Here is a 19,067-nt window from a genome sequence, read left to right as displayed (position 1 = left end):
TAGTCTCTGGGTCTTTGTGACTGTGCATAGAGAAGGAGAGGAAGACAACTGAGCCACCTGGATTCCTACAGTCAAGTTCATCTCACCACCAATATCCAAACCTACATTTGGAAAATGTGAAGGTTCATCTCTCCAGCTGGATTTCTGTTGCTTCCTTCACATTTGTACAATGTGAAGCAAACGGGGTAAGTGAGCAGGTTGCTTCCTTCACATTTCTGAAGGCAATGGCGTGGTTAGTGGTGGACTTGAGCTCCTCGAGGAGAGGGATCGTCATATGTGTGGGAGAGGGCTTCCGCAATCGCCGATGATGTTTGAAACTTGATGGCCGTCGCCGGAGCATGGTTGTACCGGTTTTTTTTTAGGTTTTTGGGTCAATAATATTCGTTGTCCCTAATCTGATGCCTTCTCAAAAAGCCCACATTTCAATTAAATTAGTTCAAAATATTATTCCGATTGCATTGAAAGACAAGGTGTGTATATATATACAATTTTGATACAATGCACATTCTTACGTGAGCGACCAAGGGCGACAATCGATGTGGCCACTGACACGGGGAAAATGTAAATTTTTTAATTCCTCTCTTCATTTGCGTGAGCTTAGTTTTGCTCTTTCTCTTCCTTCACTCGCCTCTCTTTCCTAAAATGAAAGTTCTAAACCCTCTTCGCTGCTCATTCAATCTTCTCTTCCCTCAGTTCCAATCCTAGATATAGGTCATCTTGTTCAACTCTCAGCTCGTAGCAAGTGAGTTAGGATTTTCGTCAAAACTATATTGGTCATCTCCCTCCTCTCCTTTTTCTACTTGTGTTGAAGAATGACGCAAGAAGGTGTTGCAAGGTATGTTGAGTGTTTGTGATAAAGAAACCTTGTAAATGGATCGCCTTGAAATTCAGCTTGGGGAAGGGTATTGACGCCACACTCAAGCAAGATGAGAAGGTGAGTGATAAGTCATGGAGTTTTGATCACCACAAGTTGCCTTGATAAGATCGAAATTAGTTCTTTGCCTAAGAACAAGAAGGAAGCTCTCACAAAAGAGGAACTCAAATTTTCATTCAAACTTACATGATTTGTCATACAAGAGTTTTCCTATTTAACATCCCTTAAGATCCACTATGCACTAATTATGCAATAAATATCATGCTTGCATGCATGTGTTTTATTATCCACTAATGCAACCACTAATCCCTAATACTAGCTTAATGTAACCATGCATGCATGGTATTTGTTATACTAGCTTAGGAACTCTCAAAAATGCATTAAAACCCACAAAGGACATCAAAAGTCACTTTAGAAAAAAACCCCATGCATGCACATGAAAATGGTCCTCATGTTGGTCCAATTTCACTTTCAAATTGAAGGAATGTGATCCACTTAGTTGTTGCCTCCATTGTGCATTGATCCTCCTTTTCCTTGAGCCTCATTATTAAGTCTTCCAAAGCTTGCTTCATTCTCTTAGTCTTGGACCTTGTCATGGGTCCCCCAATTCCCTTCAATGCCTCTTCTTGGCTCATATCATTCCCTCATTCTTTAGGTGAATTTGTCCTCGAATTTAGGTCTTCATCTCCTACATCAAAAGGACTCAAATCAGCCACATTAAATGTTGCACTAACACCATACTCACCGGGCAAATCAATTTTGTAAGCATTGTCATTAATTCTTTCCAACACTTGGAATGGTCCATCTCCTCTTGGTTGAAGCTTTGATTTCCTTTGGGTAGGAAACCATTCCTTCCTCATATGAACCCACACCCAATCACCGGGTTCAAGGAGCACTCTTTTTCTCCCTTTATTGGCTCGATTTGCATATTGCTCCATTTTCTTCTCAATTTGAGCTTTAACTTGCTCATGAAGCTTCTTCACATATTCTGCCTTTGTTTTGCCATCCTTGTGAACTAAAGAAGAAGTGTTAGGTAAAGGAAGCAAATCAAGAGGTGTTAGTGGATTGAACCCATAAACAATCTCAAAAGGAGAAAATTGAGTAGTAGAATGGACCGCCCTATTATAAGCAAATTCAACATGAGGTAAACATTCTTCCCAAGACTTAATGTTCTTCTTAATAATTGCTCTAAGAAGAGTAGAAAGTGTCCTATTTACCACCTCAGTCTGGCCGTCAGTTTGTGGGTGGCATGTGGTGGAGAAAAGAAGCTTTGTTCCCAGCTTGTTCCATAAGGTCCTCCAAAAATGGCTTAAAAATTTGGTGTCACGATCTGAAACAATGCTCCTAGGCATGCCATGAAGTCTTACCACCTCTTTGAAAAACAAATCTACCACATGAGTTGCATCATCCACCTTGTGGCAAGGTATGAAGTGTGCCATCTTGGAGAATATATCAACTACCACAAAATGGAGTCCTTACCTTTTTGAGTACGTGGTAGCCCTAAAACAAAATCCATAGACAAGTCAGTCCAAGGAAAATTAGGAATAGGCAAAGGCGTGTAAAGTCCATGAGGTAATGTCTTAGATTTTGCTTTTCTACACACAATGCACCGTGCACAAAATTTCTGCACATCGTGTTTCATGTGTGGCCAATGAAAATGTTCAAGCAGCATTTCTAAGGTCTTTTGAACCCCAAAGTGTCCCATTAAACCCCCCTCATGTGCTTCCCTAACTAGCAATTTACGCATCGATCCTCTAGGCACACAAAATCTGTTATTCTTAAACAAGTAGTTGTCATGTCTAACAAACCCATTTTGTGATTTCTTTTCACATGCAGCATATAATTGGGAAAACTCATTATCATGTACATACAATTCCTTAATATGTTCAAAGCCAAGCAATTTAGTTTCAAGTGTAGCTAACAAATTATACCTCCTTGAAAGTGCATATGCTACAACATTTACCTTTCCTTGCTTATGCTTAATCACATAAGGAAATTGTTCAAGAAATTTGACTCATTTGGCATGCCTTTTGTTGAGCTTCCCTTGCCCTTTCAAATACTTCAAAGATTCATGATCACTATGAATGATAAATTCTTTAGGCAAAAGATAATGCTGCCATGTTTGCAATGCTCTAACAAGGGCATACAATTCTATGTCATAAGTGGAATAGTTGAGGGTGGCACCACTTAATTTCTCACTAAAATATGCAATGGGATGACCATCTTGAAGTAAAACAGCCCCAATACCCACATGAGATGCATCACATTCAATTTCAAATGATTTGGAAAAATCAGGTAAAGCAAGAATGAGTGCATGTGTGAGTTTATCCTTAAGTGTTTGAAATGCATTTTCTTGATTCTCTCCCCATCTAAAACCCATATTTTTCTTAACAATTTCATTTAAGGGTGCTGCCACTGTGCTGAAATCCTTCACAAACCTCCTATAGAAACTTGCCAACCCATGGAAGCTCCTAACCTCACTCACAGTTTTAGGAGTTGGCCAATCTCTAATGGCCTTAACTTTCCCTTCATCAACCTGCACTCCTTTAGAACTTATGACAAAACCAAGAAAAACCACATGATTAGTGCAAAAAGAACACTTTTCCAAGTTAGCATATAGTTTTTCCTTTCTAAGGACATGCAAGACAGATTGGAGATGTGCAATATGCTCAACAAAACTCTTGGAATATACCAAAATATCATCGAAGTATACTATCACAAATTTTCCAAGAAATTCTCGTAAGACATGGTTCATAAGTCTCATAAAAGTGCTTGGTGCATTAGTTAACCCAAAAGGCATTACCAACCATTCATACAATCCATATTTAGTTTTGAAAGCTGTTTTCCATTCATCCCCTTCTCTTATCCTAATTTGATGGTACCCACTTTTTAAATCAATTTTAGAAAAGAAGCAAGCACCATGCAATTCATCAAGCAAATCATCAAGTCTAGGGATTGGATGTCTATACCGAATTGTGATGTTGTTGATGGCTCTACAGTCAGTGCACATCCTCCATGTTCCATCCTTTTTAGGCACCAAAATTACGGGTATAGCACAAGGACTTAAATTTCTCTAACCCATCCTTTTTGCAATAACTCCTCCACTTGATTTTGTATCTCCTTTGTTTCTTGAGGGTTGCTCCTATAAGCTGGCCTATTGGGCAGAGAAGCGCCAGGAATAAGGTCTATTTGGTGTTCAATTCCCCTCATTGGTGGCAATTCGTGAGGTACTTCCTTGGGAAACACATCTTCAAAATCCTGCAAAATAACAACAACTTCACTAGGCAAAGAGTTAGTATTAGATTCCAAGCAAGTTTCCTTGCACAAAAGAAGAAATATTGGTTGCCTTGTCAAATAAGCTTTCTTCACCTCACTTACTCTTGTAAACAAATTTTCTATTTTTCTCTCTTTCTTTTCCTCATTCTTTCTTTTCTTTTGAATATTGTCCTCAAAATCAAGTATTTTCCTTTGCACACACTCTTTCTTTTTCTTATGCTCTCGCTCTTCTTTTTCTCTTTTCTCTCTCATTTTTATTTGATCCTCACAAACCTCCCTAGGTGATAATGGTACAAGTGTAACTTTACGAGAATTGTGGACAAAAGAGAACTTGTTGGAGAATCCATCATGGTGAGCTCGCCTATCAAACTGCCAAGGTCTTCCAAGAAGAATGTGGCTTGCCTCCATAGGCACAATATCACATAGAACTTGATCTTCATATTTGCCAATGGAGAAATTAATCAACACTTGCTGGTTCACTACCAATTCACCACTATTACTTAGCCATTGGAGTTTATATGGTTTTGCATGTGGTGTAGTCTTGAGGTTGAGTTTGGTGACCAACCTAGTGCTTGCCACATTGGTGCAACTTCCACCATCAATGATCATAGAGCATGCCTTTCCTTGAATAAGGTAGCGGGTATGAAAAATATTTTCTCTTTGGTCCTCCTCATGCTCCTTGGCTTGGCTTCCCAATAATCTCCTAACCACCTAGAGATCTCCATCTTGCGCATAGACTGCTCCATCATTTTCTTCATTGCTTGAGGAAGAGGAATGAGAAGAAATTTCTTCACTAGAGATACTCCCATTATCCCTCACCACCATAGTCTTCTTATTCGGGCATTCAGATGCAATATGACCTTTTCCCAAACACCTAAAACACTTGATATCCCTACTCTTAGAAGTGGAAGAAGAGGTAGTAGGAATAGGCTTCTTAATGCTTGCTTCCTCCTTAGAATTTGAAGAAGAACCCTCCTTCTTTGGCTTGTCCTTCCAACTTGAAGAGTAGTTTGGAGAAGATGATTTCTTCATAACGCCCTTTCTCTTTAATTGTTGCTCTATTTTCATTGCTAGATGCACTAAGTCATCAAGCTCCACATAATGTTGTAACTCCACAATGTCTCCAATGTCTCGGTTTAGGCCATGGAGAAACCGAGCCATGGTAGCTTCCCTATCTTCCACAATAATGGCCCTAATCAAAGCCACCTCCATCTCCTTGTAGTAATCATCCACACTCCTACTCCCTTGGGTGAGTCTTTGCAATTTGTTGTGCAATTCCCTATGGTAGTGGGAAGGCAAAAATCTCCTTCTCATCAAAGTCTTCATTTCGTCCAAAGTGTTGATAGGATGCTCTCCATACCTTCTTCTCTCCTTTTGCAATTGATCCCACCAAATTAAGGCATAATCGGTGAACTCAAGGGCAGCCACCTTTACTTTCTTTGCATCATTGTAATTGTGGCATGAGAAAATTTGTTCTATTTTTATCTCCCATGCAAGATATGTTTCAGGATCATTCCTCCCTTGGAAGGAAGGTATCTGGACTTTCACACCTCCAAGATCATCTTCTCGTCTATGGTCTCTACCTCTTTCACATCTTCTTCCCCCTTCATGCCTCCTTCTTTCTCTTGGTGAATCATAGAATGGTTCACTTTGACGAAATTCTTCATGATTAGAATTGCCCCCACGGTTCAAAACTTTTTCTCCTTCAAGTTGGTCCATCCTTTCGTGTATTTCTTCAAGTTTTCTTTGAATTATTCTCTCAAATTGTTGAGTAAGTGCCTCTATTTGAAGCCTATTAAGATCTCGCCTAGGGGAATTAGGTGATTTCTCCCCACTCATGCTTGTAACAAAAGAAGATGACAAGGAAAATTACAAAAGAAATGTTAAACGGACCTCACCACTCTACTCACGTGGTTGCACTCAGATTTATCCACTCAGCTTCCTTTATAAGCTCTTAAGGAAGAACCTTATCAATGTCTTTCTCAAGACAGCAAGTAGACAATCAAGTGAACAAGAAACCAACAAGAGAAATATGAGTAGAACAAGAGAAATAAACGGATAAAACGAGAAATTCAGCAACGATCAAGAGCAATGAAAGGAATATCTTTTGAATTCAGATTTCACAAAGAAAGAATATTGAGTCCTTTCAATTCACAAATCCTCCTCCTTTTTTATATATTATTTTTAATTTTTTTTCAATCAGAAACCAATGACTAATGATTCCTCTTTTTTTTTTCTTTTTTTTTTGAATTTTCCTTCTTTTTTTTTTTAAAGTTGAGGACCCAAATAGTGAATAGAAATTTACGACAGATAGGGATGGAGATATCAACAAAGATGGACAAGAACGAAGATGAAAACAAAATACAAATCTGAAAATCAAGGAGCCAAGGCTCTGATACCAAATGATAAAGAAACCTTGTAAATGGATCGCCTTGAAATTCAGCTTGGGGAAGGGTATTGACGCCACACTCAAGCAAGATGAGAAGGTGAGTGATAAGTCATGGAGTTTTGATCGCCACAAGTTGCCTTGATAAGATCGAAATTAGTTCTTTGCCTAAGAACAAGAAGTAAGCTCTCACAAAAGAGGAACTCAAATTTTCATTCAAACTTACATGATTTGTCATACAAGAGTTCTCCTATTTAACATCCCTTAAGATCTACTATGCACTAATTATGCAATAAATATCATGCTTGCATGCATGGGTTTTATTATCCACTAATGCAACCACTAATCCCTAATATTAGCTTAATGTAACCATGCATGTATGATATTTGTTATACTAGCTTAGGAACTCTCAAAAATACATTAAAAATCCACAAAGGACATCAAAAGTCACTTTAGAAAAACCCCCCCATGCATGCACACGAAAATGGTCCTCATGTTGGTCCAATTTCACTTTCAAATTGAAGGAATGTGATCCACTTAGTTGTTGCCTCCATTGTGTATTGATCCTCCTTTTCCTTGAGCCTCATTATTAAGCCTTCCAAAGCTTGCTTCATTCTCTTAGTCTTGGACCTTGTCATGGGTCCCCCAATTCCCTTCAATGCCTCTTCTTGGCTCACATCATTTTTGTCTTTAACCCATTGTTGTTTTTAAGAACCAACTGTTTAAAAACCACTGCGAAATCACTTTGGTGCTTGATTTCAAAGAATATGATGGTGCTGGTTTTCAAAATGGAAACATTAGTACTGATATTCAAAAACCAGCACTAATGTGTTCTTTGAAATCAAGTACCAAAGCGTTGGATCTGGTCTTCAAAAACTAACACCAATGTTGGTGTTGCTTTTCAAAAACTCATTGATTACTACATTGGTACTGGGTTTTCAAAAATGAGCACATTAGTGTTGGTTTAACTAGCACCACTCCAATATATTGATAAAGACATAGAAGTCAGAAGATATATTATTATATCAATGTCAAAATCTTAGATTTATTATTTTTACATATGTACATTTGTTTATTTATATTAATAATGTATATTTTGAATAATTCTAGTCATCAGTTGATGTTGGTGATAAATTCCAATGGACCATTATTTTAGGTTACTTTAAAGGTTTTTTTTGAACGTCTAACAATGAAAGGATTGAATCATATGTTAGTTTATTTACATGATCAACACAAATCGATCATTAAATAGTTCCCTTTTGCTGTAGTTTTGGAGATACAAGATATTCAGCAAATTCATAGTCTACTGGTGAATATATTTCAAATTTGGATTCGAAAAGTTAAACCTTTATATTTTTCAGGTATATTTTCTAGTTTAAAAGTTAGAAGTACATAATAGAAAACTAATCATTGTAAATTTTCAAGTATCCCAATTGCTTTCACTAGAAGAGATGTATCTTTGTTGCTTTGTCACGCCCCGGGGTATGCTTGCCTGACAAACGAACAACATCTCTCCCCTTATGACAACATATGAAACCTGGATACATTGCCACAAGATTGTATAAATATAATAACTACAACCCACACGGTTGGAAACAAATACAATGGAAGACATAAGATAATTACATAAACCATAAAATGACTAACTGCGTACCAACACGACTTAAATACAACAAGTATCATAACCAAGATCAAAATACACCACAAGACCAAATATTACACTAACAAGTCTAAATGCTAAAAACCAGGTAAGCACAAATAAAATAAATAAAGCGAAAAATCCTAAGGTGACATGGGACTAATTGACAGGACCTCCAAGCAACTCAATAAATCCTTTATCTACTACATGGGAAAAGGAAAATAATAAAAGGGGTGGTGAGTACAAAACACTCAACGAGTATAAAATAGATAGTGTAAGATCAAAATAGTGTAAGGAGATTAAAGAATGCAGTCTCAGGTAAAATACTTACTATAAAAGTAAGAGCGTCGATATAATTATTCGCTAACCAAAAACATAACCAACAATAAAATACTCCACTAACCTACTCAACTAGGTATAACCAATAGACTGAGAGTACATACAGTACATCCAAATCACATGAACAAATATATAACCGTCACATAGCAAGCATATAACTAGTCCTAACTAGTGCAACAATATGCGATCACAAATGGGTCCCGTGGGCGGTCAGGATATACAAATAGTCACTATTCACAGGACAACGCTCTACAACGGATGATCCCGTGGGCGAGCAGGATGAGATAGCTATCTAGCTTCTCATCCACTAACTGTGGGAGAACACTCTACCATGGATGATCCCATGGATAGTCAGGGTATGTAAATAGTCACTATCTGTAGGAGAATGCTTTACCACGGATGGTCTGTGGGCAGACAGGATATATAAGTGGCTACTATCTGTAAGTATCCCGTGGTAGTTTTAATGTGGTTAACCAAGTTATGTTAGGTCCTATTGTATTTAATACTTGTCTCTAAGTGTGCAGGAACTTAGGAACACAAGAAGTTGAGTGGAAGACGCAGCTAGCTAGAATGATGGAACAAGAAAGGAGCAACAAGCTTGGTGCATCCAAAGGGCGAGGTGCTACGGAAGAGTACACCGATGGACGAGAAGGACGCGCGCGGTGGTCTGAGGGATGAGAAGACGGGTAGGAAGGCTGCTCGAGGAGAAGGTCGGAGTTAGGTTCGGGTGAGCTCAACTGTAGTTAGCTAGAGCACCACCCATGCGAAGAGATCAGCTTATGGTGAGCTGATCTACCTTATGGAAGGCGTCTTCCATGGCTTGGAAGGCACCTTCGATGAACAATGCGAAGGCGCCTTCCAACCCATAGAAGGAGTCTTCCCTAGCTATTACCCGAGGATAATGTTTTATCCTCGGGGGGATAAAGTTTATCCAATGGAAGGTGCCTTAGACCACTTTGAAGGTGCCTTCAGGCTACAAATAACATTTTCCATGGGTTATAAAATGACTCCCTAGACCTAGAAAATTAAGAACAACTCTTGTATTCATTTCCTAACATATTTCTGAGTATTCAACAAGTGTAAGAGGCTTCTTCGCCTATACGAAGGAGACTTTTTAGTATTTTCTTTTGCTTTGGATTAACAACCACCTAGATTATATCCAAGTAATTCTTTAGCCTCTTTTATTTTATTAGTTGTTGAATTACTTTAATTTAATTGTGCTACTTATCTAAGTTGAAAGATCGAGAAAGGTTTAGCTTTATTATTTATAGGCAATTCACCCCCCCCCCCTCCCCCCACCTCTTGCTGACCATGTTGTACCAACACTATCTGTGGGAGAGCACTCTACCACAAATAGTCTCATGGGCGGGCAGGGTATATACATATACCAAGCCATATCAACAAAACAAGCAGTAACAATCCATCCAAGGATAATCCTTCTCAAGCTACCCTATGGTCTAACCTTGCTAGCATATAGGCATGAACCTATATAACTATATAACAACTGAAGGTTTAGTAGGATACTCGATATCCTATACCCATGATGTAATCTTACTAATGTGTAGACATGAGCCTACATAACAACCAATGATGTAGTAGGATACTTGATATCCTACACTATGGTATAATCTTACTAACATATATGTCCCCACACAAGTATACAACTATACTACATATGATATCAATAACCTATAATATAAATGCACAAACATAAGTCTATAACTAGACTATAGTTTGGTAATATACCCAATCATGAATAATAAATGAGACTGTATAGATATTAAATAAATCAAAGTATAAGGACAAGCAATAAAGTATCAAACTCAGGAACTGATTTAAATTAGAGTTAAGGTGAGCAAATCAGTACTGTCAAATCAATAAAATAGATCATGCACTAAGATCAAAGATATAAAAAAAAACAAGTCAAGAAATACTCGCCTTAAATATAGATCGTTGCTGAATATCCTCAGGTATGAGAGTCCACTTCCAATCAGAATCAAAGCCCTATAGCATAAAACACAACGAAAATCATGATATATCATAAATCAAGTAACTAACTCTAATCCTAAATGAATTAGAATTACATGTTTAATTCTATCTAATGATCCAACACTTCTTTCACAACTAATCTTCCTATGAATTAATCTAACCCTTTCCATTAACATGCTTCAATTATCCAATCAAGACATGAATTAACCTAATCAATGAATCTACCATCCCATTATCTCTTATCACTTTAATTGATTAAACATCATGAATCAATAACCCAAATCCAAGTTCAACAACATTTACTTAACCAAACTAATGATTAGATCAAGGAGTTAGTTACCCTTAGGCTCTTCCAACAATTATTCTCTGCTCCAACAGTGACTCGCGGCTTCTTCCCAACGGCACAATAGGCGGAAGGTCGGCTGCATCAACAAAACAAAATGTAGGACCGTTGGGCCGGCTAGAAGGGGGGTTGAATAGCCCTGTAAAATAAAAAACAAACAACCATTCTCGAACTCTTAAACTAACACTTGCATAAAATTAACTTAAACAAGAAAAAGCAAGAAAAGGAAGAGGCACCGGATTTGACTTGGTTACAACCGGGGTGGTTGTTAATCCAAGAAAGATGATCGCACTATCAATCTCCTTCAGGCGGAGAAGCCTCTTACAGCGTTGAAGCTCAGGAAACAGAAGCTAACTACAGAGAGCGTACAAGTGTTTGAAGGAAATGCTTGAGTTTTGAATGAATGAAAAGCTTCTGGACTAAGACTATATTTATAGCCTTGGTCGGGGCGCCTGGAAGGGTACCGGGTGCCCTGGGGGGATAAAACTTTATCCCCCAACGTTCAGATCGCGTAAATCGTGATCCTGGTCAAAATCAGGGTCCGGACGCCCGGAGGGCTCCGGGTCCCCCGGAGAGCTCCGGGCGCCCCGGAGCCCAAAGTCAACAAGTGTTGAATTTTTCGTCCGGGACCTCTTCTCTGGTTCAGTCCCGCCTCGGTCCGGTTCTTCTCCTCCGGATCCACTCGCTCGGGTGATCTCTGCCATCCGGAAAAGGGCTCACCCGAACCCAACTTCTAGTCTTCTCGAGCGGGCTTCCCTCCGGCTTCTCGTCCCTTGGAATTGCCGCGTGTTTCCTTCTCGTCCGTCGGCGTACTCATCCGCAGTCTTCGTCCCTCGGACACACCGCGTGCCGTCCTTCTCGCTAGCTACGTCTCTTGCTCCCCGAGCAATCTTCCACTCTGTCTTTCGCCCCTCGGAACCACGCCACGCTTCCTTCTCGTCCGCCGGTGTACTCTTTCGCAGCACCTCATCCCTCGAACTGTCGTCCTTCTCGCTAGTTGCGTCTTCCGCTCGACTACCTGTATTCCTAAGCTCCTGCACACTTAGACACAAGGTTAGAACACACAGGACCTAACTTAACTTGTTGATCACACCAAAATAACATTGGGGTTCCAACAATCTCCCCCTTTTTGGTGTGATCAGCCCAAGTTACGCTAGGATTAAAATAGACATTAAATAAAATTAAGTAAATTAACTTAATTTATAATTTAAGTGAAAAAATAAGTTAATATTTTGATCTACCTCTCCCTAGACTTATACTAATCATTCTCCCCCTTTGATCACAAAAAAATGGGGTTCCAAAACAATCTAAGGGTTAAAAATTTAATAACTTTGAAAATTTTCTAAGTAATTTGAGCATAAATTCTAATTTAAAAAATCTTTTAACTTAAGAGAAACATAAAAAATTTCTAAGTAAAGATTATTTTTGAAAGAAATTTTTCTAACTTAATCATTTGAGAATTTTTTTAAAAAAAATCCTAAGTAAAGAAAATGACTTAGTCAACTTAAAAAATTTTAAGTAAGTAAATTTCTAAATTGAAAAAAATGTTTTGAATAACATTTTTAAAGCACTAATTAATTCTTGTATTAATGCTTCATTAGTAAGTTAATTAAACAGTTATTTCAATATTTTGGCTTCCAAGTCATGGCGAGGCACTAGGCTTTCTTGGTTATTGGAGCAACAACCACTTCCTTGACAAAGCCTCATAAGGAAATTCTTTGTTTAATTTTCACACTTAAAGCGCTAATTTTAATTTTTAAATTTTAGTTTAAGCATGACTTCAGAACCCAATATAGGTTCCAGCCTACTGGATTCATCAAAAAACTTTTAAGGACATATTTTCTTAAAATGTTCTTAATTTGTCCCGGGTGATATTTAAAGTACCAATTTAAATTATTAAATCTTCTAAAATTGTTTTTAGATGAACATGCATAGTTTTTCAAGTTATCTACTTGAATTTTCAAATCATCATTTTCAAGTTTCAATTTTTCATTTGCTATTTTTAATTTATCTAATTCTTCTAAGGGACAAGACTTAGCTAGAATTACTTTTAAATTTTTTATTTCTTTTTCTAATTTACAGCAGTCTTTAGTTAATAACTTAACAAATTTAAAAAGTTTATCGAGAGGAAGAGAACGTTCTGACTTACCTTGTCGAGTTCGTTGTCCGTGTCTCCCCCTGAACTGCTGCTTTCTTCTGACGAAGCTCCCCCTTCATCGATGCTCTTGATGCTCATCTCGGAAGAGCTTGACTCGCAGTCGTCGTCTTGATGACTCGCTATCAGTGCGAGTCCGGAGAATGCCTCGACTTCCGAGTCGGACGACGTATTGTCCCACATCGCCTTTAGGGCCTTTCACTTTTGGATGGGCTTCTTACCCTTCTGCTTGTCCTTGTCCTTCAGCTTAGGGCAATTGTCCTTGACGTGCCCTTCTTCGTCGGAGTGGTAGCAGCGGATTGTCCTTTTCTTTTTCCCCTGCGAATGGTTAGTAGATCTAGATTTACAAAGTTTCTTAAATCTTCTTACCATCATTACCATTTCCTCGTCGTCGAGAGAAGATTCCGACTCGGGTTCGTCTCTCGAGGCTTTGAGGGCGACGTTGTTCTTGGGCTCCTTCGTACCTACACATCTTGATTCGTGCACTTCAAAAGTCGAGAAAAATTCTTCTAATGAAATTTTTTCTAAATCTTTTGAAATGTAAAAGGCATCTACTAGTGATGCCCATTTCGAATTTCTTGGAAACGAATTTAACGCGTACCTGAGCGAATCTCGATTACTTACCTTTCTCCGAGATTTGTGAGTCCAATGTTTATTTCTTTTATTCTGGAGTGCAGATGTGCGACTGTCTCGTCTTCCCCAAGTCGTAGGCTGGTGAGCTGATTGCGAAGCAGATCTCGTCTAGCGAGCTTGGCTTCGGACGTACCTTCATGCAGCTCGAGGAACTTCTCCCAAAGTTCCTTTGCAGAGTTATATTTACCGATCCTGTTGACTTCTTGAGGCAGAAGAACGCTCAGCAGATGATATTCTGCTTTGTCATTCGTCACGAAGTTGGCCTGCTCCCTTTTTGTCCATTGATTTATTTCCTTGTCCTCTGGAGCCTCAAAGCCAAATTTCATTGTTAAAATTAATTCAATATCCGTTGTAAAAAATACCTGCATTAGTTTTTTCCAGGTAGCGAAGTCCCCTTCATATTTTGGCGGGTGGATGCTTGGTCCGGCCATCTCGTTGCTTCGTTCGACGGTTAGTCCTCCTGAAGCGCCTCGGTTCTGATACCACTTGTAGGACCGTTCGGTCGGCTAGTAGGGGGGGTTGAATAGCCCTGTAAAATAAAAAACAAAACAACCCTTCTCGAACTCTTAAACTAACACTTGCATAAAATTAACTTAAACAAGAAAAAGCAAGAAAAGGAAGAGGCACCGGATTTGACTTGGTTACAACCGGGGTGGTTGTTAATCCAAGAAAGATGATCGTACTATCAATCTCCTTCAAGCGGAGAAGCCTCTTACAGCGTTGAAGCTCAGGAAACAGAAGCTAACTACAGAGAGCGTACAAGTGTTTGAAGGAAATGCTTGAGTTCTGAATGAATGAAAAGCTTCTGGACCAAGGCTATATTTATAGCCTTGGTCGGGGCGCCTGGAAGGGTTCCGGGTGCCCTGGAGGGATAAAACTTTATCCCCCAATGTTCAGATCGCGTAAATCGCGATCCTGGTCAAAATCAGGGTCCGGGCGCCTTCCGGGCGGCCCGGAGCCCAAAGTCAACAGGTGTTGACTTTTTCGTCTGGGACCTCTTCTCTGGTTCAGTCCCGCCTCGGTCCGGTTCTTCTCCTCCGGATCCACTCGCTTGGGTGATCTCTGCCATCCGAAAAAGGGCTCACCTGAACCCAACTTTTGGTCTTCTCGAGCGGGCTTCCCTACCGGCTTCTCGTCCTTGGAATCGCCGCATGTTTCCTTCTCATCCGCCGGCGTACTCATCCGCAGTGTTTGTCCCTCGGACGCACTGCGTGCCGTCCTTCTTGCTAGCTGCGTCTCTTGCTCCCCGAGCAATCTTCCGCTCCGGCTTTCGTCCCTCGGAACCACCGTACGCTTCCTTCTCGTCCGCCAGTGTACTCTTCCACAGCACCTCGTCCCTCGGACTGCCGTCTTTCTCGCTAGCTGCATCTTCCGCTCGACTACCTGTGTTCCTAAGCTCCTGCACACTTAGACACAAGATTAGAACACACATGACCTAACTTAACTTGTTGATCACACCAAAACAACCTTAGGGTTCCAACACAAAAGTCGTAGAGTCGACTGGTTGCATCTAACCTTGTTTGGTCGTGGTGGGAGAAAGGAACTTAGGAGCATAGGAAGTTGAGTGAAAGACACAGCTAGAGAGAAGGATGACACAAGAGAGAGCCGACGGGCTCGGTGCGTCCGAGGGACAAGGTGCTGCGGAAGAGTACGCGGGCGGACAAAAAGGAGGTGCGCAGCGTTTTCCGAGGAATGAGAAGTCGGAGCGGAAGACTACTCGAAGGCCGGAAAATGAATTCGGGTGAGCCCTCATCCGGATGGCAGAAATCACCCAAGCAAGCGGAGCCGGAGCCGGAGCGGAAGACTCGGATCCAAGCAAGTGGAGCCGGAGCAAGAACCCGGACCAAACAAGTTAACAAAATGTTAACTTTGGTCCGAGCGTATGGACTCAGTCCAGGCGCCCGGACCATGAAAATTATCTAGATCATGTCAAACGTGATCGATTGCGACGGGGATAAAATGTTATCCCCCTCTAGGCGCTTGGAACCCTTCCAGGTGCCCGGACTAGGGCTAGAAATATAACCCTGGTCTCAAAAGATTGGACAGAACACTTGTAAATAATTTCCTTTATCTAGCTTTGCATTTTGAGTTCTATAACTGTTATAAGAGGCTTCTCCGCCTAAAAGAGACTTTAATAATGAGTTTCAACTTCCTTGGATTAACAATCTCTCTGGTTGTAACCAAGTAAATCTCGTTGTGCCTCTTCTTTCTAATTTCTTATTTCATTTATGCAAGTGTTAGTTTAATTAAGCTGTAACGTTTGAGGAAGATTTGTGTTATTTTTTCAGAACTATTCACCTCCTCTAGTCGGCTGCCAAGGGTCCTACACAACAAACCTAAGAAAGTTGACAACTAGGATGAGCCTCCACGATCGCTTCCCGATTTACTTTGGTAGCCGATGGGAAACTTATATGGGGTTAGACCTGTCACATCTAGGTTAGTCGGTTCTAAGAGCTAAATACCTGGATTACAAAAAAAAAGATATGGATGCTAAATTACTTGTGATGTTAGGCCATTCGTTAGAATTCATATGTGCTTTTCGATTTATCCGGATGATTGATGTAAAACTTTTGTAGGACCGAGCCGATAACCTCCAAAATTACTCAGTTTCTGGCTTCTCTACCACTATGTACTGCAAACGTCAATTTAATGTTGTTCTTCCTCACATACATGACCACTGGACTTTTATTACTTTGTCCAGCAGGTAGTTCGCTTTCTTTATGGTATCAAAAACTCTCTTTCAATTCTTCAATTCTTTTTGTTAACATCAAATGTTTATGGTTCCTCGGTGATTTTTGCCATCTTCTTGGTGGTGAATCTTGTACCATCGTCAACTGTATGTTAGGTTCTCTCAATTAGGTAATTTGAAACGTTTCTTTACCAGTCTAGAAGCTGAAGCATCGGAGCTCCAATTGTATCTCGTGGAGCCTTTTCTCAGTGAGGTATCCTTGAATGCTTAATTCAGATGTCTTGAGTGACATATTTATCATTTACTTCGTGTTACAAATTTAAATAGCCTATTCAACTCAGTGGAATAAAAACTTAATTGTCATTGGCATATTTAAAAATAAAAATAATAACAAATGCTCCAGAGAAACACAACAAAAACTTAGGTGTATAATCTTAGCATTATGTTTACAATAATCTAACAGATAGTTGAATCACTTTACTGTTAATTCTAATAGCATGAATATAAAATAGAACTCAATCTCCTATAGTAGATCTTGATCTTCGCTTTTCGTATAAAATGAAAAACTCACAGTGTTGCTCGGAGAAGATATCGAAGAATAACTTGTCGTCGAAAGAACGATCACGAACGAATCAGAAAGCTCTTTAAGATTCCATGAGTCAAATCCCTCTCTAATGGATGTTCTCCTCGTACAATCTTGTGCATACATATGAACCTTGCACAGAGACCTTTCACGTATGGGATGAGACCCTTTCTCTTTGACTTTGCACAAACCTCGCACACAGCAAGCCCCCTTTTGTCCTCTTTTGGCTTAGACGCATATATATTAGACGAAAATGACTTTTCCTTTTCTTCTATTAATGGAGGAATTGAATGGGCTAGAAGATGAAGGGGAAGGGGTGCCCTTTCATCTTCTTAACTCTAACATCTCTCACTCATACAAGTCAATTTATAAAGGTCATCTAGTCACAAAGAACATGTAAGTCACATAGACTATATTGTAATCAAGTCACAGAGACCAGAGCAAAACACTAGTTAGTCACGAAGATTAAATAAGAACATCCAATCTATACATTAGGGAAAATGGTTCGTGCGACAGCAAGCACACTAAGCAATTATTGCTAAGAAGATTGTTACACCTTACATAGCTACTCTATAGAACGAATTAGAGACATTCTCCTAATGGTACATAGCCTCTCTTCTGGCAGTACATATCCGTTATCCAGAAAGCATCCAATCTCCCAGTGGCACACAACCATTATCTTGGAGATATCCATGTCTTACTATTTACCTAGATTAAATAATCTTCATTTAGATCAATATGAACATCTCTAATCTCTCATAATGACTATTATGTCAAGAGCATATTTCATATTCATTATTCACAATCATTTCTATACATAACAGAAATGGGTTGACTAGTGAATAACATCAAAATATGTAAATCTATTTAATCTTTCGTTTTAGCTAGAGTCTATTCATTTTAATCAGTTACTTTCCTAGTTATGCTCCATAGACTGAATCATCCATAGCCAATAGGATGTTAGTTAGAGCCGCAGAGCTAATCATTTGATGATTGTTGTATGGACTCATTGTATCTTATTCTTATATATATAAATAAAGGCATTTGTTTTGGTTATTATACTTACTTGTATTGGTGCCAAATAACTAAGTATAATAGCATCCTTGAGTAGAGGGTTCTTACCTATATCAATCGGTTAGTTGAACCGATAGTGAGATGATATAGGGAACACTACTCTTAATCATTCCTAGTCGAGGATTAATATTCAGGGACAATGTTAATGCGACGAGACTAGCATATAGGTCAACTCGATGACTTGATCTCACAAGTCATGGATATAGAGATATCAAGTTGACACATGAGTATGCATTGGAGAATGTATACTGAATGACTCACCATGAGAAAGTATCATGGATTGTTATATGAGTGTCATATACTTTCTCATGTGGCTATTAGTATGACTACTAGTCCTTGGACCTAAAGTCACCATGGATCCCTATATAAGGAGTTACGTACTTTGGCTTCATCAAACGTCACCCGTAACTGGGTGGACTATAAAGGCGATTACTGGGTATATAACGAATTATGCAGAGGGATGTGAGTGATGTAGATGGAATCTATCCCTCCTATATGACGGGAGCGACATCGATATTCTTGATAGAGTGAGACCACGAAGTGTATGGCCATGCCCAAATGAGTCAGTATGAGATATTGAGCTCATTTGATTGAGTGAGTCTACTTGGAGTTCAAGATTTAGATTGATTAGAGGATGACATGGTCTATGCCTCACATTGATTAATCTAGATGTCTAGGATAGAAGGACAATGTCATATATTGTGAGGAGTCATAATTAGTAGTCACAAGGTGATGTTGGATCTCAACATTTTTATAACTTGGGTAGTAATGATGTGTTTCTAGATACCGCTCATTACTTATGCTTCTAAATGGGTTTAGGAGCATTGCCAACGTTATAAGAACCTATAGGGTCACACACAAAGGACAATTAGATGGAGATTAGGTTCATATGATGAACCAAGAGGATTAGATTCATGTGATGAATCAAATTGGATTAAGAGTAATTCTAATTGAACTAATTGAGTTGGACTCAAGTTGATTCATGTGTTCAATGAGTCTAATTTAGATTATGACTCATTTAATCAATTTAATTAAATGAATTAGATCCATTATATTAAATTGACTTGAATCAAATGGTTGGATTTGA

General features: G+C 39.2%; 1 protein-coding gene across 1 annotated transcript in view; it reads left to right on the top strand.

Annotated features, from left to right (window-relative positions):
* LOC122004387 (receptor-like protein EIX2) overlaps window positions 1-19,067 on the top strand; it is a 48,799-nt gene that overhangs the window by 3,901 nt on the left and 25,831 nt on the right. Inside the window, exon 2 of the mRNA XM_042559282.1 lies at window positions 31-185. Coding sequence (XP_042415216.1) covers window positions 31-185 — 155 coding nt within the window. The remainder of the gene's footprint in view (window positions 1-30; window positions 186-19,067) is intronic.

Source organism: Zingiber officinale, chromosome 7B (assembly GCF_018446385.1).
Source record: "Zingiber officinale cultivar Zhangliang chromosome 7B, Zo_v1.1, whole genome shotgun sequence".
Taxonomy (NCBI): domain Eukaryota; kingdom Viridiplantae; phylum Streptophyta; class Magnoliopsida; order Zingiberales; family Zingiberaceae; genus Zingiber; species Zingiber officinale.
This window is presented reverse-complemented; position numbering and strand designations above follow the sequence as displayed.